The sequence below is a fragment of the Bos taurus genome, chromosome 16 (assembly GCF_002263795.3).
Source record: "Bos taurus isolate L1 Dominette 01449 registration number 42190680 breed Hereford chromosome 16, ARS-UCD2.0, whole genome shotgun sequence".
NCBI lineage: Eukaryota > Metazoa > Chordata > Mammalia > Artiodactyla > Bovidae > Bos > Bos taurus.
The window spans coordinates 3,790,950-3,816,475 of record NC_037343.1 but is presented as its reverse complement, the minus strand read 5'-3'; the positions used below and the strand labels follow the sequence as shown (position 1 = coordinate 3,816,475).

The 25,526-nt window shown below is 44.8% G+C and overlaps 1 protein-coding gene across 4 annotated transcripts; it reads right to left on the bottom strand.

Moving 5' to 3' along the window:
• Positions 1–1,212: 1,212 nt before the first annotated feature.
• On the bottom strand, positions 1,213–25,362 carry LOC515828 (uncharacterized). Of its 4 annotated transcripts, XM_005216725.5 has the most exons (7): positions 24,984–25,079; positions 7,396–7,606; positions 6,460–6,677; positions 4,110–4,152; positions 3,738–3,844; positions 3,217–3,269; positions 1,213–2,965 (listed from the first exon to the last, which is right to left on the bottom strand). In XM_005216725.5, exons 3-7 carry the CDS (start codon positions 6,530–6,532, stop codon positions 2,807–2,809), a joined length of 435 nt encoding a protein of 144 aa, XP_005216782.1. In that variant the 5' UTR covers positions 6,533–6,677; positions 7,396–7,606; positions 24,984–25,079; the 3' UTR covers positions 1,213–2,806. The 4 variants fall into 4 exon arrangements, with proteins under 4 accessions (XP_005216782.1, XP_002693914.1, XP_005216783.1 ...); XM_002693868.7 differs by lacking the exon at positions 7,396–7,606; XM_005216726.5 differs by lacking the exon at positions 7,396–7,606 and having other exon boundaries at positions 6,460–6,673.
• Between the last annotated feature and the right edge of the window lie 164 nt (positions 25,363–25,526).

Genomic DNA, 25,526 nt, shown 5'->3' with positions numbered 1-25,526 from the left:
TCAGATGTCTGGGAGGGGGAGCAAAATTGTTCCAGCTGGGAGCTACTGCTCAGAGAGATGTCTCTGGCTGCCTCACTAAATATGGGGCTCAGTCCCCTCAGTCATGTCCAACTCTTTGTGACCCCACGGCCTGCAGTTCCCCCAGGCTCTTCAGTCCATGAGCTTCTCCAGGCAAGAATACTGGAGTGGATTGTCATTCCCTTCTCTAGGGGATCTTCCTGACCCAGGGGTGGAACCCGCGTCTCTCATGTCTCCTGCATTGACAGGCAGGTTCTTTACCACTAGAGCCACCTGGGAAGCTAAAAATGGGAACTGTTGGGTACAAATCAAGGCTGGAAAAGGGAAGTGTCCTGGCTTCACAGCCATTCTATTTGCCACATACAAGACTAATAATGACCACTGTTCACTCTTGGGTAGAATCAGAAGCAGAGTTAGGCTGAGATCCCCCTTTTGAGGCAGGAGGTAGGTGCCCCTTCCCCCAGTGTAAAGCAATTGGAGAGTCATCCCCTGCAAGCTGAAACTCCAAAATATCAATAGCAGGACAATTGAGAGAGGAAGCTGGGCCCTGCCCAGATAGAAGAGACCATGTATTTCTCATTCTCCAAGTCAGGACACCTCCCCGACTACACACGTGCAGAAAGGCTCCTTGGAGGTCAAAAGGAGAGTGATCCTAAGTGAAGCTCCGCCCATAGGCTCTTCGGTGGAATCCATCTCTGTTAAGAGATGCATGTGCACACACAGGAGGACACTGAGATAAACCAAATACGGACTCTGAACCAGGCAAATCAGAATGACTGGCCAAAAGAAACCCAGAAGAAATGTCCCATACAAATGATTTAAACCACCACGACAGTGTGACTCTCTCTTTCGTATGTCTATCCATAAGTACTGTACTTTTTCTTCCTAATAAATACTTTGTAACATTACTTTCCATCTTTGTGGAAATTCTTCTGCCTCAAAGCTGAAGGGGCAGGGCCTTGTCACCGACCACTGGTCTAGTGGCCGGAATTTGGTGCTCTCACCGCCGTGACCTGACCCCAACCTCTGGCCGGGAACAGAGGCTTCACGGCAAGCCGTTCCAGGCCCACACCACCCGAGATCCCTGTGACAGTGCCTCCTGGGCAGGTGGCCCCTTAAAAAAGCCTTCCCACAGGATGTTACAAGGATTACTTCCTGCCCTATGGAATGCTCCCTAGGAAAACAAAAGAGAGCTTTATTCATGAAGGACTTTATTCATGAAGTAGATTACATATTGAAGCCTCTGAGAAGTCTCACCATAAAGGAAGCTGTTTAAATTTTACAACCCAGATTCATGCTGAGGTCAAACTACCCATTAAATACCGTTGTTAACCTCCCAACTGTAGGTTCTTCCGAAACTCTGGTCCCCTCCCTGAGATTTCTGAGAAGTTTCAGAGAGTTTGCATTCTTGTGTTCTCTTCCGGCTCTGAGCTCAGCCTTCCTCTGAACGGTCCAGCTCATTCATATTGCACCTCTTACCACTTCCCTTTATTTCTGCTCTGTGCTGACCTAGATGTAGACTTCGGTTCCCTTTCCATGGTGCCCCCTTCCCCTAAATACCCGCACCAGGAATTGTTGTGTTCACTGGGCTTTACCAAGGTTTATGGTGGTGGAAATCTTTATGTGATTTTAGCTCCGTTTGGCCTCCAGACTGCCCTCGCACCTCCCCAAGGCACCGTACATGCAGCCTCCTCCACTCCCACCCCGATTCCGTTCCCACTTTATTGTACAAAACAACTTTGCTTTCCCTTCCTTATTGGTCTTGGAATTGCTTTTGCACTCTCAAAATCTTGTGAACAGGTGACCACATAATCTATCATCCAAACTATGACAATTTAGAGAATGAAAGGGGATCTAATAATAATTTTGCTGGGACCACAGTTGTACACCAGGAAAATCCCCAACAAATCAGGGTACCTGGTCATCATACAGCTGTGTTAAAGACAAAGGGTTGCCTGCTCTTGAACTTTCCCATTATCAATAGAAAAGAAGGCAGAGGCTTGGAAATCTTTGTGTTTCCTTCCTACTTTCATCTCCCCTCTCCAGTCTCTATAGATGGAATGGATCCGTAGAATAGGTGTTTTCTTAACGATGTGAATCACATCATCCTCGAAGATGAAAGTGGCTTCCATAAGCTTTGTTTTTAAATGAAATTTTCTTTTCTCCATTGCATTTGCGTGCTAAGTTGCTTCAGTCATGTCCAACTCTTTGAGACCCCATGGACTTGCAGCTCCCCCACGCCGTCTCCCTCCACACTTGCTGCATGGCCCTGGAAAGCTGCTGTGAAAATGTGCGTGGTGATCAGCCACAGACCTGAGTGTGACGCACGCGTTAACCTCTGCAGGGAGTCAGCTCCTTACAGGGCAGCACAGCAGAGACGAAGTCCGGGAGCTGGTCCCTGAGTGGGGTGAGCCCTGCTCCTCAGCCCTGGCCTTATGAGGGGCAGGGGAGAGAGACGGCTCTTCTTTCGGCCAGTCTCTCTCAGGAACCTGCCTCTGGCTCAGAGTGGCTGAAATGACTATGTCCCTTGTCACTCAGATGTCACCCCTTTCCATTAGAACTGCACCTTGCTTCCAATAAATTAGAAGAAATACCAAGTCATTTACCTCCATCAGAATACATATTATGGTTTTTTGAGCATGGGCGGGCATGAACACACACAGGCACGTGCAAAGACACACACACACACATGCACACATATACACACATATCTAGAGCAAAAGCCGCATCAGGATACAGATAGGCACAGGTCTGACTCTCCACTCTGAAGCATCTCACGAGCCTCTCATCAGTGAAATACAATGGAGGCATATTCCACGTGGTCTGGTGATGTCCTCCTGGGGCGGTTGAAAGGGGGCACGTTGGCATAGACAGCGAAGTCATCCTCTTTCCTGGGTGCCAGGTTGATCACGTTGGAATATATGGCATCGGCATGGCAGGAAAGCTCCTTTAGAGACAGGATGCAGGTGAGAGACACCAGTGATTCCAAAGATAAAACAGGCTACCGGGGTCCCTACAGGACAGCAAGTGGAACCTCGGGTTCTTGCTGAGCAAGCTCTGATCTTCAAAAACATTTCTTTTAGGGCTGTTCTCTGCCTCATCACCACAATACCTGTGTGGTGCCTGCCTAGGAACAGCATGAAATCCTGGCAGAGATAACCAGGAGACCCTCTAGGTATGACTCAGCCATTTCCTTACCAAGGATTTGTGGAGAAAGTTGGTCTGATGCTTCTGTTGTTTCTTAAATAGTCCTAGAAGAATTAATAAATTCAGAGTCAGTCTAAGTTGGGGTGGTAGCCATCTTTCTTTGATTGCTGGACTTAGGGTTGAACTTCAGAATGCAAAGCCACCACGTTCAACCCATTGGCCCTCTGAGACTAGGCTAAGTGCCCAGGAAGAGACAGGGAGAGTGAGCACTGTTTTACCCTTTATGATTTTCGTTATTATTTAGATATTACTTGGTATCAAAATTTATTTTAGTTGATGCATTTGAACCATGTCTGTTCAGATTGCTCATGTGTGACTTTTAGCATAAAGAGTTTGTACCATAAACAAATCTTGTTGCTCTGTGCTGAGTCCCTGGCAACTCCAGAGAATAGACCTACAGCCTCCCTGTTCTCCCCTCCCCCAAGGCTGCCCCAGAGGAAAGACACCCCGTTCCTGCCCTCAGTTTCCCCCCTGTCCTCATACTCAGCTCCAGGGCCAGCTGGTCAACTCACTCTCATGCCTCCATTTTTTCAGAGTCACGGACAAGAGTCCCACCAGGAGCAAGATGAGGGCCACGACACCAATGGAGCCAGAAACAGCTGTGGCCGCTGTGTCTAGGCTGAGGGAAGTGAACGAGAGAATGAGGACACTTCAGTGCCCTGGCCGGCTGTGGGGACTATCCACAAGGTGGCCCTGGGGCCTCCCCACTGCTGGGCTTCTACCTCCCCAACAGCCAACCATCTCCTGCCTCCATGTCGACCCTCTTCCCTCTGCCCCGATCTCCATACCAAGGTCCCACCCACACCAGTTCCCACACTGGGCCAAGCAGACCCCCTTCCAAGATCCCCGATACTCCTCCAGGGGCCAGCCCTTCTTTCACCCACCTGCTGGGTAGTGTGGGGCCTGACGTTGAGGTGGTGATGTTCTCTGCAGAAAGGGAAAGGAAATTTGAGAGTAATTCTTTAACACATGCTATAGACTGAATTGGAGAAGGCGATGGCACCCCACTCTAGTACTCTTGCCTGGAGAATCCCACGGATGGAGGAGCCTGGTGGGCTGCAGTCCGTGGGGTCACAAAGAGTCGGACATGACTGAGCAACTTCACTTTCACTTTCATGCATTGGAGAAGGAAATGGCAACCCACTCCAGTGTTTTTGCCTGGAGAATCCCAGGGACAGGGGAGCCTGATGGGCTGGCGTCTATGGGGTCGAACAGAGTCGGACACGACTGAAGCGACTTAGCAGTAGCAGCAGCATAGACTGAATGCTTGTGTCCTGCCAGACTCATGTGTTAAAATCCTAACCCCCAAGGTGATGGTGTTTGAAGGTAGGGTCTTTGGGAGGTGAGTAGGTCAAGAGGGTGAAGCCCTCATGAACGGGATTAGTTCTTCTATAAAAGAGACTCCAGAGGGTCTCCTTGCCCCCTTCAAACCTGTGAGGACACCGCAAGAAGACAACCATCTAAGAACCAGAAGCGGGCTCTCACCAGACATTGAATGTGCCAGGGCCTTACCTTAGACCTTCTGGCCCCCAGAACTATGAGAAATGTCTGTTGTTTATAAACCACCCAAACAGTAATTTGTTATAGCAGCTGGAAATGACTGAGACAACACATACCCAAATGAACTCTATGGGACCCTAAACAGTAATATTAGCTACCTTACACTGGGGGCTGGATATATACCCGGCACATTCATTATCTTATTCATTCTTCATAGACAGATAATAAGCTGGAAGCAATCATTATACCCACCTCACAGTAAGGAAACCAGCCCGCAGAGATCAGACTTGCTCAAGGTCATAGAGCTAGACAGTGGCAGAGATCAGACTTGAACCCATATCTCTCTGACCTGAGTTAAACTGCAGCTTGCTATCAGGCTATTGTTGTACTCCTGAGTTCTGCCATTCTTACAAAGGGTCAACAGCCATGGCAGGATGTTCAAAAAAAAAAGACAATCAGGAGGATGCAGGCAACCATCCCCAGGGAGGCACACATGTGAGGGATGGGGAATGGTCAGGACACCGGGCAGTTGGAATGGAACCAGGCAGAGGTACCAGCTGTTACAGCCTGCCCATGTTTGGTGAGGGGGTGATGGTGTTATCATCCACACTTCAAAAATTTCTCCTGCATCAAGGGACGGAGACACTAAACTTATCCCCTCTCCATTCAGTCTGACCCTGGATTCTCAGAGTTAGAGGGAATCTTAAAACACATGTAACCCAATCTCCTACTGTATAGATCCTCAGGGTCAGTTACTTGCTGCTACTAAGTGCTGGAGTCAGTGCTGGAGTCCATGTTTTCAATTCTAAACTCAAAGCTTTCTTGCCTGTACTTAGGCCTCTTCCTATTCCTTCCCCCTTAAAGCAGAGCTGCATGGTTCAGCGCAGCTCTCCAGACACATCTTGGGAGCTGAGATGCAGAGACTGCTGCTGGAGTGGGGAAGAGGGAACCTACTGGATCACTAGGGCAAGCTAATACCCACTGACGATACATAATATCTAAAGGCAGAAGTACTGCACCAAGAATTACAGCTCCTGGAGCACGAAGGCTGGGTGGATTTGGGTCAGGTACCTCCATGGTTCACTTCCTCTTGGCCTTCTTTCCTGTCCCCCTTCTAAGTATGACAGCTGGCTCACCAAGTTTCTCTTTAACAGACCCTGCCCACTGTCTGGGCAAAGGGTAGGGAGGGGACTTGGAAACCAGATCTTCCAGTGCCCACAGCACCAGCAGGGAATTACTCAAGATGAGATACCAAGACACAGGACTTGAGTGTGTAGGCAGTGGTGAATGTCGTACAAAAGGCCAGAGTGATAAGACAGGAGCCTGGGGTACCAGCTGGAGGGTGCTGGCCAGGCAGGGCACATCTGTTCTCAGCAAGGAAGACAGACAACATGAGACTGTCCATTTAGGGCCAGAAAAGGGCAAAGGCCTGTCCTGGGAAGGCCGAGGAAGGTCGGTGGGCATAACAGCATGAAGGATGACATCGTGAAAGAATCTGAGCTTGAGGGTCCCATGGCCTGGTCTCAGGTACTCAAGAGAAACTTGTGTGATCTTAGGACAGTCATGTCACCTCTCTGAGTCTCATTTTCCTCATCTGTGGGATGGTCATAGTGTTGTTCAAGAACTAAATGGTCAGACTATTATTTAATAGAAACTAGCAGCCACTTTCCCAGAGCTGGCATTTTGCTCATCTTACCCAAGCCGAGCAACTGAGTGGTGGTGTCTAGGACTTACCGCTGGAGTCCTGGAACATATGGTCGGTCAAATTCATCTTGCCCAGGGGTCCACCCAGAGGTTTTTGTTCCATATACTGATCTTCCCAGAACAGGGGGTTCCTATTAGCTCAAAGCAGAGTTTCTCAGAGGTACTCAGCAGCCGCTGGCAGACACAGGCCCCTGGGAATCGGCAATTCTCTTCTCCTCGCTGTGTTTCATTCTTCCATAGGAACCTGTCTGATGCAGAGAACGTTAGACTCTCACCTCTGGAAAGGAGGGCCTCAGGGCCCTGAGATAATTTCTTTCTCTTAAAGAGGCCATCTTCAGACAGGCCTTCCCCAAGCACACGGTCCAAAGTCAGCATCCCAGCCTCTCTGCCCCATCGCCCTCTGATCTCTTAACTAGAATGTGAATTTACCACAACCACTGATTAGTTTGCTTGCTTACTGTTAGTCTCTTATCACAAGACATAAGCTCCACAGGAACAGAAAGCTTCCCTGTTGTGGTCATCGCCATATACCCGGGGCCTAGAACAGTGCCTCTCCAATTCATAGGTTCAACATACATTCGTTGAGTGAATGAATGAATAAATGCCCAAGATTCTTCTGAGGAACCCAACCAGGGTCACTCAGCCTCTATCAGAACCTTGGCAAGTCTCCACCACAGACTTTCAATCCCTTCATTGATGGTAAATCTTTATCCTTTGAAGGAGAAGTTGATTTAAGACAGTCCAAAGACATCTGGGCTTCCCTTGTAGCTCAGTTGGTAAAGAATCTGCCTGCAGTGCAGGAAACCTGGGTTTGATCCCTGGGTTGGGAAGATCCCCTGGAGAAGGAAATGGCAACCCACTCCAGTATCCTTGCCTGGAAAATCTCATGGACAGAGGAGCCTGGTGGGCTGCAGTCCATGGGGTCGCAAAGAGTCGGGCACGACTGAGTGACTAACGCTTACTTACTTAAAGTCATCTGAACCAACCAAACTGGATGATAAAGTAGGTGATGATTGATCTGGGAAGTGCCGATTGTGGAAGTTGAGGCACTTTGTCTGCAGAACCAAGAGCAGTGTCCCAGCAGAGCCTGGAGGAGGTGGCCCCGCCTGGGTGCGTGGAGAGCCGAAGGGGCCGGGGTGCAGAGGACACTGCCCAAGAGCTGCCATCACGACCCCTGCTGTGGGTGGGAAGTGGGGAGAGATGGTGTTTAGCACCAAATGAAAGAGGATCTGTCCCCCTCCACCCCCCACCCACGGCCACACCCCCACAAAGAGACCTGCAGGAGACATCAGGAAACCCCCTAACAAGGCAGGAGTCGGAGCCCAGAGCCCAAATGACATAGATGAGTCACTAAGCCCGTCTGGACTCAGTTTCCCCCTTTGGGGAATGGGGCGACGGTGAAAAGAATAAGGTAGGACTACAAAACGCATCACCGGCTCAGTGGACATGAGTCTGAGTAGACTCTGGGAGTTGGCGATGGACGGGGAGGCCTGGCGTGCTGCGGTCCATGGGGTCGCAAAGAGGTGGACACGACTGAGCGACTGAACTGGACTGAACAGAATGACTAGTTCCTCCCCTTCTGGTGTCTTCTTTGGATGTGCCCCCCGTGTACATTGTATTGTTTTTCTAATAATCATCCTAATTGCTCAAGTAATACTAAGAACTCCTCTGTGGAGGATAGCCTTTCTAAGTGTTAAGAATTGTTTTTATTTTTAATTTTGAAAGAAGGAGGGAACATCATAATTTTTTAAGTTTGGGGCTTCTGAAAGTTTTTATTTTATTAGGAACATTCATATGACTATAAACTTAAAAGGAACAGAAAGATAGTCCTTGAAAAGGTGCTTTTCTACTCTTCACCCCAGGCAGCTAGTTCCTCTCTCTGGAGGCAACCAGCGTACATAAGGTGCTCGTGTTTGCTCATGAACACCTTATGTATATGAGCAAACACACACACACACACACACACAGACGTATAGATGCATACAAGCAATACAGTTTTTTTCCTGTGGATGATAGCATACTATATATATTAATCTGCCTCTTGCCTTTTCACGTGATACACATTGGAGTTAATTCGTTATCAATATGTAAAGCTCTTTCTCATTCTTTTTTTCATCTGCCAAGCGTTCTACTCCATGGATGTCCATGGTTTATTTAACTGGTCTCCTTGTGGACATTAAGGCTTTGTTTCCAATTTTTACTCTTCAGAGGATGGTGCAATTATTAAACATATTCAAACATCATCTGCACAGGTATGAATATATATATGTAACATTAGCTTGTTAAGGCAGCTTTGAAATCCAAATATTAAGAAGTCAGTGTTACTTTTTAAATTCCAAAAATGTAATGTTACCCAACTGACTACCCAAGTAATTTGCCAGATTTCAGTTCACGTCACCTTTGGCTATTTCCTGAAATCAAAATGCTCCTCAAAGAACAAAGATCTGAAAGCACTAAGGATATTCAACAGAGCGGCCTCATCTCAGGAGGCTGTCCTCTATAAGAACCAAATGCCATCAGCAGAACAAGTGCAGTGTTTCCCCGGGTGACTATGAGGGTAGAATAACTCGCAATGGCACAGATATTTCCAAGTGCTTCAAACAAGAATTACTGAGACCCAATCCATACTCTAGAGTGCTGCAGTCCATGGGGTCCCAAAGAGTCGGACGTGGCTCAGCGACTGAACAACTGCAATCCATAGTCTGCTTAACATAAGGAGACCAATGGTCTAACGCAGCAGGCAGTTCCCAAAGTGTGGTCTGGGAATATCCTAGGGGTTATCCTGGGGGTTCCAGAGAGCCTTTCAGAGGTTTGGGAGCATAAAAACTCTGTCATCATAGTGCTAAGAGGTTAGTTGCTATTTTCACTCTCGGTGTTTCTCAAGGTCCAGTGGAGTTTTCCAAAGGCTACGTGACATGTGATATGGCAAAGACTGACTGCAGAAGCAGATCTGAGAATCTAGTTCTCTTTTACCAAGCTAGATATTAATCATGAGATTGGCAAAAATGTCAAGCAATACTTTTGTTCTCACTAAATTTTTCATGATTTGGAATATATGGTTAATTTTTCATAGAAGTGTGTTAACTGTATTAATATGTAATGGTTATAGTACTTCTTTAAAAATTAGTTAAAACTTATTTTTAAATTGTCAGTTTTAATTCCTAATGTGTTAAATGCAGATGGATACAGCCTGCTGCTGCTGCTGCTAAGTCGCTTCAGTCATGTCCAATTCTGTGCGACCCCATAGACGGCACCCCACCAGCCTCCGCTATCCCTGGGATTCTCTCCAGGCAAGAATACTGGAGTGGGTTGCCATTTCCTTCTCCAAGACCAGCTGTTCTCAGATTTTTTGGTCTCAGTGCCCCTTTATACTCTAAAAATTTGCTTATGTAGGCTGTAAAGCAAATTTTTAAGAGTATAAAGGGGCACTGAGACCAAAAAATCTGAGAACAGCTGGTCTGAGTTTCTTCACCGTAGGGTGGGTGTGGGCACTTTACCAAGGGTGTGATCAAGAAGCACAAACCAAAAGATGCAGGAGAAACAGAAACGGGCTTCTTCAAAGAGCCGTATGTGTCAAGGAGAACAGATAATGTCTTGGAAAAGAGAACTCTCTGGGGCCTCCTGGCTGGCACCATGGCAGCTGTGTAGACAGGCTCTGCCAGAGAGGACAGAGCCCTGGTATGGGGGACAGGCTCTGAGGTGGGGCGACCGGAGAGAGGAAGCAGAGCTTTTGTGCCAGACTAAGCTGCTGACTGTGTACCCCTTGGATTCCGGGGGTCACCTGTCCTGCCCCAGACAAATTCACACTGCTGGCTAGGGCCTGAAATTCTAACGAAGTGTTTCATTCTCTTGGCCAAAAGGCAAATTCAATCCCAAACAACGTTAAGTGCTCAAGCTTACACACTTGAACTCTTAGATGTTATTTAGATTCATTAGAAGGTTGCATTTTATTAAAACAAAAATGTGTATCCATGCCTGGGTTAGGGTAGTTGAGTGAGGGATGGGGGAGGGGAGCGCAGGACGGAGGATAGGAAATAAGTCTGGAGGCCAAAAGTTATTAAATAATGGACCATAAGAGCTATGCCTGGACCCATGATGGCAGAGCGCCACTAACAGCAGAGTTTGATCAAGCTAATTCTGGGAAACTAAAATCAAAGAAAAGAGTCCAATCCAGCCAAAATTTTAAAAAATTTTATGGTGTGTACCCAGCAGAACAAAGCAGGCTACAGGGGTAGAGAGGATTTAGACATGGGCCCTGGGCTCAGAGAGTGGTATCCCCTGTCCTCCCAGCCCAATCTGCCAGGAGAGGTCTCCACTGACGCCCCCAACAGCTGTAAGAAAAAGCAGGTGTGTGGTCAGTGCTCAAGTGATGTACCAACAAAGGGCTATTGGATCAGAGAGGAAGGACAAACCATTCCAAACTTGGGCAATGAGGGAAGGCTGCATGGAGGAGGTGCCATTTGTGCTGATTCTGAACAATAAGAAAGCTTTCTATAGGCAGTGCTGAGGCTCTGGAAGTACCGTGGTGCCAGGAGCAAAGGAATATGCAGTCATTTCTCCCTTGGTGAATATCTGAAATTATTCATAAGAGGAGGAATCCTGGACACCTGAGGCTGAAGGGAAGCTATCACCTAGGATGGTGGAAGGAAAGAGGGCCAGAATCTGGGGAAACACGGTGTGGGAAAGACAGTTCACAGACGAGAACTCAAGAGCCCTGTGTGGGCCAAGATCAGGTCTGATGCGACTCAACCAGCCCACGGCCAGCGCCTGGAACGTAGCAGGCCCACAGTAAATGCTTGCTGTGTGAGGGAAGGATGGGACACACTCCTTTTCTCCAGTCTGGCCAGACATACTGCTGTAATCAAGTGGGGTCATCAGGAGAAGAGGGGGGAGGGTGTTCAACCAAACTTCCCCCTGGCTTCCGCTGATGTCACTATTCTTACCATTTCTGGGACTTCAACCGCTTTTCTGGTTGTTTTTGCAAATTTTCATTTCTCAAAATAGAAACCCTGTGTCCTCTTGAGGTTTATTATAGAGCCATTTATTGGATGGGAGTTGCTGTAAAGATCATCTTTAGGTTTTCAGTTTGCACAGTGGCTTATTTGCAAGCTTCAAACAGTTACCTTAACATTTGGCTTCCTAAGAAAATGAGGATGTTAACCCCTTAGGCTCCTACAGAAGTTCAGCACTGGACCTGTAAAATCAGCAACTGTCCACAGGTGACTTAACAGGAAATGATTTCAAATTCATTGGAATTACTGGCTTTTACTGGCTCTGGACATGTACTTCATTCGATTTTAAAACAATACAATTTTTAAGGAAAGCATATTTTATCGAGTACAAAATGGAAACACATCTCTCATACACATCTCATGATTTCATTTACGATTCAGAACTGGGAACATCTCCCTGGCCTCCACGTAGCAGTTTGAAGGATTAGGCATACGACTTATCCCCATTTGTAGATGAATTGACAAGGATTCCCAGGGAATGAGGAGTGAATTGCCCAATGACTCTGCGAACCTCAGGAGGAGCATCCAAACACATGTCTCAGGATCACTTAGCCTGTCCTTCATTTCCTACACAGGTTGTTTCTCTGTATGTGGGAGCACTTTATTAGCTGTATTGGCCATAAAAATGTTTAGAGCAGCCACGGATGGTTGCTCAGGTTGTTTATTGCTCAAGGTCATGACATCTAAGGAGACTACTCCCATCATAGATATCTTTGACTACTGATTTCAAAGGTAGGTGATTTATATCCTTACTACAATAATTTTCTGAAAAATAACAATAAATTATCTACCAAAAATCCATTTATTATGATAATTTTCTGACAGATGGAAATAAAAAGACTCTTGCTTCGTAAGTAAAGCACAAAGAGGTTGATGAAGACCTCGTTAACTGAAAACATCTACAATGATTAGTGCTTCCAAACAAGGAGCTGCTTTTCCAACTGCTGTTTTGATTTTTATCTAAAAAATTTTAAATCCTATATAAGTATTTGTGTATTGGCTAAATTTAAAATTTTGCCTCATAATTCAAATTGTCCACCTGAACAGTAGTTCAGAGTTGCTAATTTTAATCTACCAGATTTTAAATATGATATAACTCAACTTTTGTAATAATGAATGTTCATTTCCATTACATATATACAAAATAATTGTGCTAGTGCTCAGTCATCCAGTCATGTCTGATTCTTCAAGACCCCATGGACTAGAGCCTGTCAGGCTCCTCTGTCCACAGGATTTTCAAGTAAGAATACTGGAGTGGGTTACCATTTCCTCCTCCAGAAGGTCTTCCCAATTCAGAGATCAAACCCTTGTCTCTTGCTTGGGCAGGCAGATTCTTTACCACTGAGCTACCTGGGGAGCCCTACAAAGTAATTATGTACATTCATAAATTAGAGATTGCTGTATAATGATTACCCTGAAATGGTTACCACAGTAAATTTAGTGAACATCTATATCTCATACAGATACAAAATTAAAGAAATATAAAAGAAATTTTCCCTGTGAAAATATCCTAAGTAAATCTTAGGATTTACTTACTCTCTTAACAACTTTCATATGTAACATACAGCAGCGTTAATTATATTTATCATGTTGTACCTTACACTGTAGTACTTGTTATTTTATAACTGGACGTTTGTACCTCTTGACTGCCTGCATCCAATTCCCCCTCCTCCACCTCCATCTCTGGTTACTATAAATCTGATCTCTTTTTCTATGTTTGTTTCTGAAGTATAATTGATCTATAGCATTATGTTAGTTCCTGTTACACGGCATAGTGATTTGATATCTTTATACATTTCAAAATGATCACAATAAGTCTAGTCACCCTCTGTCACCATACAAAGATACTACATAATTGTTGACTATATTCCTTATACCATACATTTCATACCCATGACTTATTTACTTTGCAAAGGCAACGTACTTTGTACCTCTTAATCTCTCTCACCTATTTTTCTCCTCCCCTCCGACAGCCTCTTTGTGTTTGTCCTCTGTATCTATGACTCTATTTCTGTTTTGTTATCTTTGTTAATTTGTTTTGTTTTTTAGGTTCCATATGTAAGTGAAACCATACAGCATTTGCCTTTCTCTGTCTTGCATATCTCGCTTGGCATAATACCCTCCAGGTCCATTCATGTTGCTGCAAATGGCAGGAGTTCATTCTTTTTACAGCTGAGATGATAGAATAATAATATTCTATTACTTTCCTTCTGCCCTATATAGAAGAAATTTCTTTAGGACAAAAATTAACTGCAGTTACATTTCATAGCTTGCTACATAATATTTTTAAAAGTTACACATTCTAAAATGAGAAACTAAGCTCATATATTATTTTCCCCATGATATTGGAAAGAAAAAAGGTATCAAACCCAAAAACAGAAATTGAAAACCTGCCTACAGAAGGAAAGAAATAAAATGATTTGTGGACTTCCCTGGTGGCACAGTGGATGGGAATCTGCCTGACAACGTAGCGGACACAGGCTCAATCACTGGTCAGGGAAGATGCTGCATGCCATGGAGCAACTAAGCCCACGCACCGCAACTATTGAGCCCACGAGCTGCAACTGCCAAGCTTACACGCTGCAACTACTGAAGCCCTCGCGCCTAGAGTCTGTGCTCTGCAACAAGATAAGCCACCACACCCGGAGTCCCCTCCGAGCTGCAGCTAGAGAAAGCCCATGCAAAGCAACAAAGACTCAATGCAGCCAAAAAAAGGAGAAAATGGTATGCATTGTTGAATAAAACTAGGGAGAGAAAAGGTGAAATAACAAAAGGATACAGATAAGAGTTCAGAGTCATAGATTTCACGGAATGTATCACAGAAACGTGAGCAGGATCTGTATTTACATTTTCATTCCATTGTCAACCACAACTGATAGATTTCAAGGAAAACTAGAAAAAAATGCAAAGAACCCAAATAAATAGCCTTGTAGTTTGAATGTGAAACAAAGGCTCACTCTTGTTGAAAACTACCCATCTCAGGTAGGAAATGTTTACTTTACATAAGATGATGCAGATTGGAAGTTTAGGGAAATATAATGGACAAAAATTCTTCTAAATGGTGAGGAAAAAATACACTAGATTCTGTTTGCATACATGTGTGCTCAGTCGCTTCAGACCTTTTGTGACCTCATGGACTGTAGCCCTCTATTCATGGAATTTTTCAGCAAGAATACTGGAGTAGATCGCCATTTCCTTCTCCAGGGGATCATCTCAAAACCCAGGTCGCCTGCACCCTCTGCCTTGGCAGGCGGGCTCTTTGCCATCGCACCACCCGGGAAGCCCAGATTCTGGTCACTTTATTACATTTCAAAGGATTTGCATGTTGCCAACACTTTGAGAATGAAATAGATCAACTGGAAAATAAGAAAGAGCACAAAGATTGAGAGCATTTACCGCTATTTTTGTGTGTGAAGAATCTGAAATGAACATTAATAGTAGTATTGCATATTCAAATTTCAAATCTGATTGGAAAAAATATGTGATTATTAAGGCTGCAAAACAGATTCTATATGATAAAGAAAATATTGGCATTCTCTTGTTGAACACATAATATACACAATTATGTCTTTAGCAAGACATTAGCATTCAGAGGATCACCCAAGAAAATATATGAGTGTTCAAATGAGATTCTTCATTTACAGAAATCATAAAAGGATAATAGCAATAGAGCAGAACATTTATCCAGGATACAAACACCAAATAGCATACACACTGGTTAGTGAATGAAAAAACAAAAGTCAAATAATTAAAAAATAGGAGACTTGTTGACCAAAACAGTTTTGAATTCTTAAGAAATGTTAACAATGAATAATTCTTAACAAATGAATATTGTTAAGAAATGCCTCCTGCGAAAACTATATGCAGGTCAAGAAGCAACAGTTAGAACAGGACATGGAACAACGGACTGGTTCAAAAATTGGAAAAGAGTACATCAAGGTTGTATATTGTCACCCTGCTTATTTAACTTATATGCAGAGTACATCATGCAAAATGCTGGGCTAGATGAAGCATAAGCTGGAATCAAGATTGCTGGGAGAAACATCAACAACCTCAGATATGTAGATGATACCACCTTGATGGCAGAAAGTGAAGAGGAACTAAAGAGCCTCTTGATGAAGGCGAAAGAGAAGAGTGAAAAAGCTGGCTTACAACCCAACATTCAAAAAACTAAGATCATGGCATCCAGTCCTATCAGTTCAGTTCAGTTCAGTTCAGTCGCTCAGTTGTGTTGACTCTTTGCGACCCCATGAATCGCAGCACGCCAGGCCTCCCTGTCCATCACCAACTCCCGGAGTTCACTCAAACTCACGTCCATCGAGTCGGTGATGCCACCTAGCCATCTCATCCTCTGTCGTCCCCTTCTGCTCCTGCCCCCAATCCCTCCCAGCATCAGAGTCTTTTCCAACGAGTCAACTCTTTGCATGAGGTGGCCAAAGTACTGGAGTTTCAGCTTTAGCATCAGTCCTTCCAAAGAACACCCAGGACTGATCTCCTTTAGGATGGACTGGTTGGATCTCCTTGAAGTCCAAGGGACTCTCAAGAGTCTTCTCCAACACCAGTCCTATCATTTCATGGCAAATAGATGGGGAAATGTAGCAGTGTCATATTTCATTTTCTTGGGCTCCAAAATCAATGCAGTGACTGCAGCCATGAAATTTAAAAATGCTCACTCCTTGGAAGAAAAACTATGTCAAACCTAGACAGTGTTTTAAAAAGCAGAGACATAACTTTGCCGACAAAGGTCCATAAAATCAAAGCTATAGTCAAAGCTGCTGCTGCTAAGTCGCTTCAGTCGTGTCCAACTTTGTGTGACCCCATAGACGGCAGCCCACAAGGCTCCCCTGTCCCTGGGAGTCTCCAGGCAAGAACACTGGAGTGGGTTGCCATTTTCTTCTCCAATGCATCAAAGTGAAAAGTGAAAGTGAAGTCGCTCAGTCATGTCCAACTCTTTAGCGACCCCATGGACTGCAGCCTACCAGGCTCCTCTGTCCATGGGAGTTTCCAGGCAAGAGTACTGGAATGGGGTGCCATTGCCTTCTCTGATAGTCAAAGCTACTACTGGTTTTTCCAGTGGTCATGTATGGATGTGAGAGTTGGACCATAAAGAAGGCTGAGCACCGAAGAACTGATGCTTTTGAACTGTGGTGTTGGAGAAGACTCTTGAGAGTCCCTTGGACTGCAAGGAGATCCAACCAGTCCATCCTAAGGGAAATCAGTCCTGAATATTCACTGGAAGGACTGATGCTGAAGCTGAAGCTCCAATACTTTGGCCACCTGATGCGAAGAACTGACCCATTGGAAAAGACTGCACTGATGCTGGGAAAAACTGAGGGCAAAAGGAGAAGGGGTGACAGAGTGAGATGGTCGAATGGCAGCACTAACTCAACGGACTCGAGTTTGAGCAAACTCAGGGAGACAGTGTGGACAGAGAAGCCTGGCATGCGGCTGTTCTTGGGGTTGCAAAGAGTCAGACACGACTGAGCAACTGAACAGCAACAGCAAGAAATGTTAAATATTACACAGTTAAACATCTAAGACATATCTCTTGATGTAAGCCATGTGAAACACTTATTTTTAGATTTGTAAATTTTCAGAATGCCAATATATCTATATGACATTAAAGAAATTTTTTTTGCACAGCAAATTATATAGCTAGAGGAAGATTTTTAGTAGACCGTCAACACCATAACAAGAGAACACTGAATCTAGGCCGTAATCATAATTGAGGGGCAGACACAACAATGACAAAGAAGTTATGACAAACTTAATGGATTTCAACATAAAATCCCCCCATGGTTCTAAGGCTGCCCATTATTTAAGCCTAGTACTAAGTAATATAGCAAAAGTTCTTTCAACATTGTCAAATGCTGTTATATTATCCAAGAACTGCGAGACTTCAGAGAAACATCGGAGAGCATTGAAAGCAGTGTAATCAGACTTGAGACAACCATCAAATAAGTGATGAAAAAGTCAATTGAAAACATTGTGACTTGAAAAACTCAGTTAGAGGCATTATGGGAAAGTCTTTCAGAAATCATTGATATTAATAAAAATATAGATTTTTAAAAATAGGCCAAAGCTATACCCTTGAAAATATATTTTTTAAAATATATTTGTTCAACACTAATTTGGCATAAAATTTACAACAACATAAATATGAAAAAAGCAAAACTTAATGTACACAATATATTTGAAAAATCACAGGGATTTAAAAATGCTTTAAAAAAACACAGTTTAACCCAATTCATAAAACAGTTAATGAAATATTATTGATGCCAAACAAATTGTAGTCTTTTGACATTGATGCCAACTTCTCCAAAATAGAAAATATTAAATAAGGGAAAGAGAAGACTCATTTTATCTGTGAACCTAGGACAGGTCCTTTTACAATCCAAAGGTCAACATCAAAATAAAAAATTCTCTTCTATTAAAATAGCGGAAACAGCAATAGCTCTTTAAAAGATGCAATATTCTAGACAACGTGTATAATTTGAAAAAAAAAAATTATGAAAAGTATGAGCTTCTACAACCATTAAAAATACATGATTAAGGGAATTCTCTGGCAGGCCAGCAGGTAGGACTCCGCGCTTCCACTGCGGGGGGCCTGGACTCTATCCCTGGTCAAGGAATACGATCCAACAAGCCACACAGCACAGCCAAAGCCAAAAAAAAAAAAAAACCAGGCCAAAATGGAGGACCATGGTAGCAAATGCGCCAACGATGAGACATTGATGTTAGAAAAATCTAGTTGACTCACATGAAATGCGTCAATGCATTTGCATCTGTAATATATTGGGCACACTTTACTAACACCATTGTAGCTCTCAGGATATAATAACCTTGGCAATATCAGTCACCAGTGGAAAACATAGTTTCTCACAATTAAAATTAGTAGAAAACTACTTAGCATCTTTCACTACTTTTTCAGTTAACACCCACAGTGTCACAAGGAACACTGTCAAATCTAGTGACCAAGACACTGGAACGAGGAGGACTGACATTATCACAGAAAGTGTTATGATTATTATCAGGCATAAATCTGCTTGCTAATGGTCGGTGCCTCCCAGCGACTGCCGGCATGTCGTCCAAAGGCCTTACACAGGCTGTGACGCCTGTCACCACCTGGCTGCCCGCATTTCCAGCCTTGTCGCTTAGCAGTTTCTTTTACACTCAATACCACCACCAAACTGATCTTCGTTTCCCAGACCCTGGGCCATCCTTCCCTGTATGTAGGCACCCGGATATCTTCTTTGTCTCCTATTTTTCCACCAGGACTAAAGTGAGCTGTCCCTTCCTCCAGGAAGCCTTCTTTCTCACCAGTCTCTACCCCTCAAGGTCACTAGGCCAAGAGACTCTCCTACACTTCATCTCAGACCACAGCACTCGTCACACACAGCTGAAGTCTTCTGTAACCTTGTCTGGCCTCCCCACTAGACTGAGACCCCTCCCCAAAGGAGCCAGGACTCACCAATCATTGCACGCTGCTGGAAACCCAGACTTGGGCACCTACCTGATGCTCAAGAAATGTTTAGACAAACATGCATGCAAATGGCCACTTACATAAATAAGTACAGTTAAATAAGTACTATCTCACTAACAAAGTAAGTTAAAACCATATTTTTTAAAAATGAAAATTCTCAGTCTTGGCTAGTGTTCTGGACACTCTCTGGCAGATGGGCAAATTGTTACAATCTTTGTGAAGAACAATTTGGTGATATGTATCAAAAAGTCCTGGACATGACCATACTTCTTTGACCCAGCAACTCCACTTAGAGGAATTTATCCTGAGGAACTTGCCAAGGATGTGTGCAGAGATTCAGCCCTTAAGACAGGTGACTGCCAAACCATTTTTAAGGGCAGCAGTGAAGACACATCCTTGATACTCAGAGATGGTGGACTTTTGTGTCAACTGTGGGATATCCATAAAGTGGAATAAGATTTAACCATTGAAGTGTTCTGTGAAAAGATGCTCACATCATATTGCTTAGTCAACCAAAGGCAGATCAACACAACAGAATATCAAACACTCTCCATCAAAATGAACACGTCCTATGTGTGTGGGTCTGCATGTGTGCACTGCGTGTTCTTCATTTTCCCCACCTAGCAGTATATTACAGCCATCTCCAGGTCCACATCTTGGAAAGACAAACACCCAAAGTGCTAGTGATGATTTTCTCTGGGTGATGAGCTCCCTCATGACTTCATAGACTCCTTTCTTACTCCTCTGTGCTTTCTGATTTTTCTGCAGTAAACGTACATTGTGTTGAGAGAGAAGAACAGAAAAAATATAGAAGAGGAGAGAGCTTCCCCAACTCCCCTGGGCATCAGGCCCTCACAGGAGTGATGATAAAAGGGAAGAGACTAAGAATTAGGAGAGTAGGGTTGGGGGGCAGATGAGCGGAAAACTCTAAGGCCTCCAGTACCATGATAACGGAAACCTTGGGAAGTGAAGGTAGTTCTTTAAAAGAAGTGTTCAGAAGCGAATGGAATGGCCAAAGGCAGCCCAGGCATAATTGAAGTTGCCCATGAACCCAGCAGCTGGAGGAAAAAAAAAATTCTCCTGACAGTAGAACTTCTTCTCACAACCCCTAGCTTTCCCTTTCTATTTATGGAGCATCTCTCCTTGCATCTAACAAAGCTCTAATTTATCTTGCAGTTCTGACCTCTTTCTAGTAACGTCTGCTACTTCTAATGTAGGTCAGTGAAGCAGTTTGCAATGAACCTGTTTTCCTGCCAGGAATATATTTTGATATGTGATGAGCAAGGGTTAGACCATCTTCATTTTCCTGGGATCTATTTTAAAACACATTTAAGTAAATGTCACATTAATCTAGTGCACCCAGAGCCTGATCCTCACTGCAGTCACTTTATTTATCTCATTTTGAAATCCAAAAGCCATATGCAGAGGAGATGTTAAGTAAATACCTGTTGTGAAGCAGGAGGGACCGCTGTGAAACAGGGAGCCAGGGAAGGAGCTAGGCAGAGCTCCATCAGTGGCTTGGGAAGACTCTGCTGCTGGAGCAAGGACTCAGGTTCTAGCCCCCTATCCTCCAGGCCTCCTCCTCCATCGTCCACCAGACACCCTGCCAGCTTTCCTGGCTTTTTCATTTATGTGTGCATCCCGGAGGAAGGACTTGCCACATCACCGGTGCATTGTTGGGGAGGGGGCGTGAGGATCCTACCAGGACCCTCTGAAGGCCTCCTGGCACCTCCAGCATCACCCTCCTGGGTGCTGTCTCTCCATCACCCTTCTCACCACCTCCCTCATCTTTATCCCCACCTGGCACACCCAAGGGCACACTGCCAGGTTTCAAGGTGTGTTCAACTAGAGACGCGGCTGAGTCCTTAGAAAGGTGTGTTGACTTTCTCCCCATTGCTCTGTGGACCCCTGAACGGGCATATGTGGGCCTCACTCCTTTCTTCCCTGTCTTTGAGGACGGAGAGCTCTTCCATCAGCTTTAGGAGCAGATGAGAGGGCTGAAAATGGCAAGTCAGCAAAGAGGTGCCACCCTGCCACGCCTTGTTCATTCAGCACGAAATGAGCACCTACTATGTGCTCCCTGCCTTGAAAGACTCTCAACCTCGTTAAAAGCACACAGAATTTCCCTCCACATTTTCTCAAACTGCCCAACTGCTCCCTGGGGGTGATGACGTGCCCGTGTAGCCTTGCTAAGATTAAGCCTTATCACTTTTGTCTTTGTTTTTTCATCCATTTTTCCCGTTTCTGAAGGTCGTAGTCCTTTAAGGGTGCCCTGGTGGCTCAGACAGTAAAGCGTCTGCCTACAATGCGGGAGACCAGGGTTCAATCCCTGGGTCGGGAAGATCTCCTGGAGAAGAAAATGGCACCCCACTCCAGTACTCTTGCCTGGAAAATCCCGTGGACAGAGGAGCCTGGTGGGCTACAATCCATGGGATCGCAAAGAGTCAGACACGACTGAGCGACTTCAAAAAAATAATAATAATAATTAGCTTCAGCAAAAGTGAAAAACATCTTTATCTTGTTCTTCCCATTGAAGCTGCTGCCTCACAAATTTAGGTTACCCACCCATGCTCTTTTCTTATGGATTCTCACAGAAAAACTTAACTTGAAGGTAACTTTGACCAACTCTGTTGTCAACATGCTGAAAGATGTTTTTAAAAGCTAGTTTGTGGTTTGTTTTTCCAGAAGTAACTTACTAAACTTTTGCTCAAATAAAATGTTTCCCTCCTTTTATTTACAGCCACACAATATTAGTAAAGGGTCCCGAACTATGGGTCCCTAAAATATGTTGCGGAGAAGGCAGTGGCACCCCACTCCAGTACTCTTGCCTGGAAAATCCCATGGAGGAGCCTGGAAGGCTGCAGTCCATGGGGTCGCTGAGGGTCGGACACGACTGAGCGACTTCACTTTCACTTTTCACTTGCATGCATTGGAGAAAGAAATGGCAACCCACTCCAGTGTTCTTGCCTGGAGAATCCCAGGGACGGGGAGCCTGGTGGGCTGCCGTCTATGGGGTGGCACAGAGTCAGACACGACTGAAGTGACTTAGCAGCAGCAGAATATGTTGAGCAATAGACAAATCACTTGCTGCTAATAATTGCACTTAAGAAAGAAATGGGTTTTATTATTTCAAAAAGACAGACAGCACCCCAGTGTTCATAGTGACATAGTGACATTATTTACAATCGCCAAGATAGGGAAGCAACAGAAGTGTCCATCAACAGATGAATGAGTAAAGAAGATATATATAATATATAATAAATACATATAATGGAGCACGACTCAGTCATACAAAAGAACAAAATTTTGCAAGTTGCAGCAGCATGGACGGACTTGAAGGCATTATGCTAAGTGAAATAAGTCAGAGAAGGACCAGCACTGTGCAGTATCACTCATACGTGGAATCAAAAAATACAACAAATGAGAGACTATAACAAAAAAGAAGCACTTGCAGATACAGAGAACAAACTAGAGGTTACCAGTCGGGAGAGGAGGCAGGTAACATGAAGGTAGGAGAGTGGGAGGTACAAATTGTTGAGTATAAGATACTCAACAAAGGCTCCTGGTGCAACGTGTTGTACAATGCGGGTAATATAGCCAATATTTTGTAATAGCTATAAATGAAAAGTAACCCTTAACAATCAAATAAGAATTTTTAAATTTAATTTAAAAAAAAAAAAGAAAGAAGTAGGTTTTGAAATCCTTCCTAACAGTTCTGTCTGTCACTTTTTCCCACCCCACCTTGGAACTCCAGAGCCAAGTTTCAAAGGGGTTTAAATAAAGGGTTTATTCCCTGGCTCATTTTTTTCAAATGTCAAGGCCTCAAAGACTGTCAATGAATTAATTTAAGACTCTGCCAAGTTGGAAAGATATTCACCCTGAAATCCATTTAGAAGAACTACCTACTGCAGGATAATTCAATTCACCCTTCAGAGACTGGGAACAAGAAACGGCAACTCATTTGGAAAATTAGCCTTCCTAGGTCTTCTTAGGAGAAGGCAATGGCACCCCACTCCAGGACTCTTGCCTGGAAAATCCCATGGATGGAGGAGCCTGGTGGGCTACAGTCCATGGGGTCGCTAAGAGTCAGACACGACTGAGCGACTTCACTTTCACTTTTCACTTTCATGCATTGGAGAAGGAAATGGCAACCCACTCCAGTATTCTTGCCTGGAGAATCCCAGGGACGGGGGAGCCTGGTGAGCTGCCGTCTATGGGGTCACACAGAGTCGGACATGACTGAAGCGACTTAGCAACAGCAGCAGCAGCAGGTCTTCTTAGCAGCAATCAGAGGGCATTGAATAAAGAGGTTTGAGTAAGTCCTGAGTTGGGGGTTGGGGGCTTAGGAAGCTTAGCTGCCTAAGCTAAGCTTAGGGGAGCATGGGAGCTGCAGCTGGCCGAGCCCCGGGCTGGACCTGACTCACTCCTTAAGATCAGCTTTGACATGAGAGACGCTGTTGTCAAGAGGCCTAAAGGGAGCCCTCCTCGGGGTTCCTGGCTTTGATGCCGCTCTCGTAAAACGGCTTTTCAGGGAGAATTAATAAGCAGGTTTTGGAGAGACTGGCATTCCTCTCTGATCTGCTAAACAGATAATGAGAATTTCTAGTCATTAGAGCAATGATACCAGATCAAAATTCCCCCATGACACGCACCAGCATGAAACCACTAGGAAAATGCCGGCCGTGTGGGAGGGCATCAAAAGCCCCCTGATCCTTGAAAATAATTTGAGGTTTCCTGCCCACCCACACAATGTGGATTCCCCTTCCAGGTTTTAATTTTCAGCATATTCAACAGAAATTTGCACATGCGGAATTAAGAGTTTCTCAGACTGTTGGAAAAAAAATTTTATTTAGGAAAAAAGTCCTCTAATTTCAGGTGTAAACCATCAGTGATTAAGTGACAAAGGCAGCCTAATTCTATTTCCCTAGCGAGCAGACCTAGGATCACAGGTGTAAAGATCCTCTCATTTTATAGAGGCAAAAGCTACCTGTCCTAAGCCACTTAGGACATGAGGAGCCGATGAACCCAGGTGTTCAGAGGCCCAGTCCTAGGCTGGTTCCTCGCACCACCTAGAAATCTATGATAATGCATCATCCAGGGTCTTGTTAGTGAGTCCCTTTCAAATTCAGGCAGGACCCACAGGTAGTGGGGAAACCCCTGTAGTTTCATTTCAAGTGAGGCCAAAAATGAAGCTTGTGCTGCTGGTCAGGGTAGAGGGGAAACTTGCACTTGAGCCAGACATACCAGCTTTCAACTTCTGACTCTTCACCTCGTACTAGGTGGGTAATCTCGGGCAATTTACCAGAGCTCTCTAAGCCCCAGTTGCTTTATCTGAGAAAGTAAATATCCCCACCCCACAGAGCTGGCTGGACAATAAGTTTAAAGGCGGTAACATTAATGAAGCTGGTAGCCCTGATGCTTAATAAAAGTTCATCCCCCTGCTACTTGCTGCCACCTGAATCCCTTTATCCTAGAACCAAGGGTCTGTTACAGAGCAAAGCATTGCTAAGTGTAATCAGTGACTTAACAACTGAAAATAGATGATCCAAAAGCTGATTCTGAAGACTTTAGATTCCCAGGACAAAAGGCATCTCTAGTCTGATCAGAGAGTTGAGGGGAAAAGGGAAAGGTGGGAGAAGGGAGACCAGAGCAGTACAGACCAGAGATGTCTAATAGAAATCCAACGGCAGCCACATGTGTAATTCCAAATGTTCTCGTAGCCACATTAAAGAGAGTAAAATGAAACAGACGGCATTCATCTTAATAATACATTTACCTGCAGTTCAACCCTTGTCCTAAGAGACTTAGACATGCTCTAACCCCATGGATGGTGTTCCTTCCCGTTGTTCTCGTAAACAGCTATCAGATTACGCATCTGATTTGGAAGTTTGGGAATCTAAACAGCTGTCAGATTACGCACAGTGCTCTAGGGAGCAGTGTAAGGGAAGCAGGAGGTGCCTTGCTCTCTAATCCCTTAAGGCCCATTTTATTCTTGTGGAGCCCAGATGCCAGACCAGCGGGAAACAGAAAGCAGTCCCGGCCCTCCGAGAGCGGGTTACCTGTGTCCTGGGCCAGCAGCAGCAGCGCGAAGGGCCGTCCATGTCGCAGGGCAGCTGCGCTCACCACCGGCTCTCCCCGCTCCGCCCTGGCCTCTTGGCCGTGCCCCTCCCTGGAGCGCCTCTTCATTTCCTCCACCGCCTGGCTGGGCTCAGAGGGAGATACGCCAACGGCTGCTTGCAGAGCTATCTTCATGCTGTGCCGGGGTGGGCCTCAGCAAAACCACAAAGAGATTTGCTTTAGATTCCCTAGCATTCTTTTTTTTTTAAGCTCTCCCTCTCTGTAACTCCATCCTTGCTCCCATCCTGAGGTCCTTTCTCAACTATTCCTGCTGAGAAACTAATTCATACCAAGGAGTTAATGGCTCAGTGAGCCATCTTTCCCAGCTATATTTGCTGAAGGACCACATATTAATAAAAAGAATAGCTGAAATTGATCGAGTGCTTGCTAGCACCAGAGTGCTTAAAAGGATCTCCGGCTGGCTCAGCATCACTAATCATCACGAAAATGCAAATCAAAACCAAGGCCCCACACCTGTCGGAATA

What these genes read in the sequence shown, in the direction of transcription:
- LOC515828 (XM_010813055.4), bottom strand. Translation starts at nt 25,176, where the DNA reads ATGAAGATAGCTCTGCAAGCAGCCGTTGGCGTATCTCCCTCTGAGCCC. An exon ending in GCTGCTGGCCCAGGACACAG is followed by an intron (nt 7,607 to 24,983) that starts GTAACCCGCTCT and finishes TCCCACCCACAG; the next exon opens with CAGGGGTCGTGATGGCAGCT. An exon ending in GTTGGTTCAGATGACTTTAA is followed by an intron (nt 6,674 to 7,395) that starts GTAAGTAAGCGT and finishes TGCATCAGACAG; the next exon opens with GTTCCTATGGAAGAATGAAA.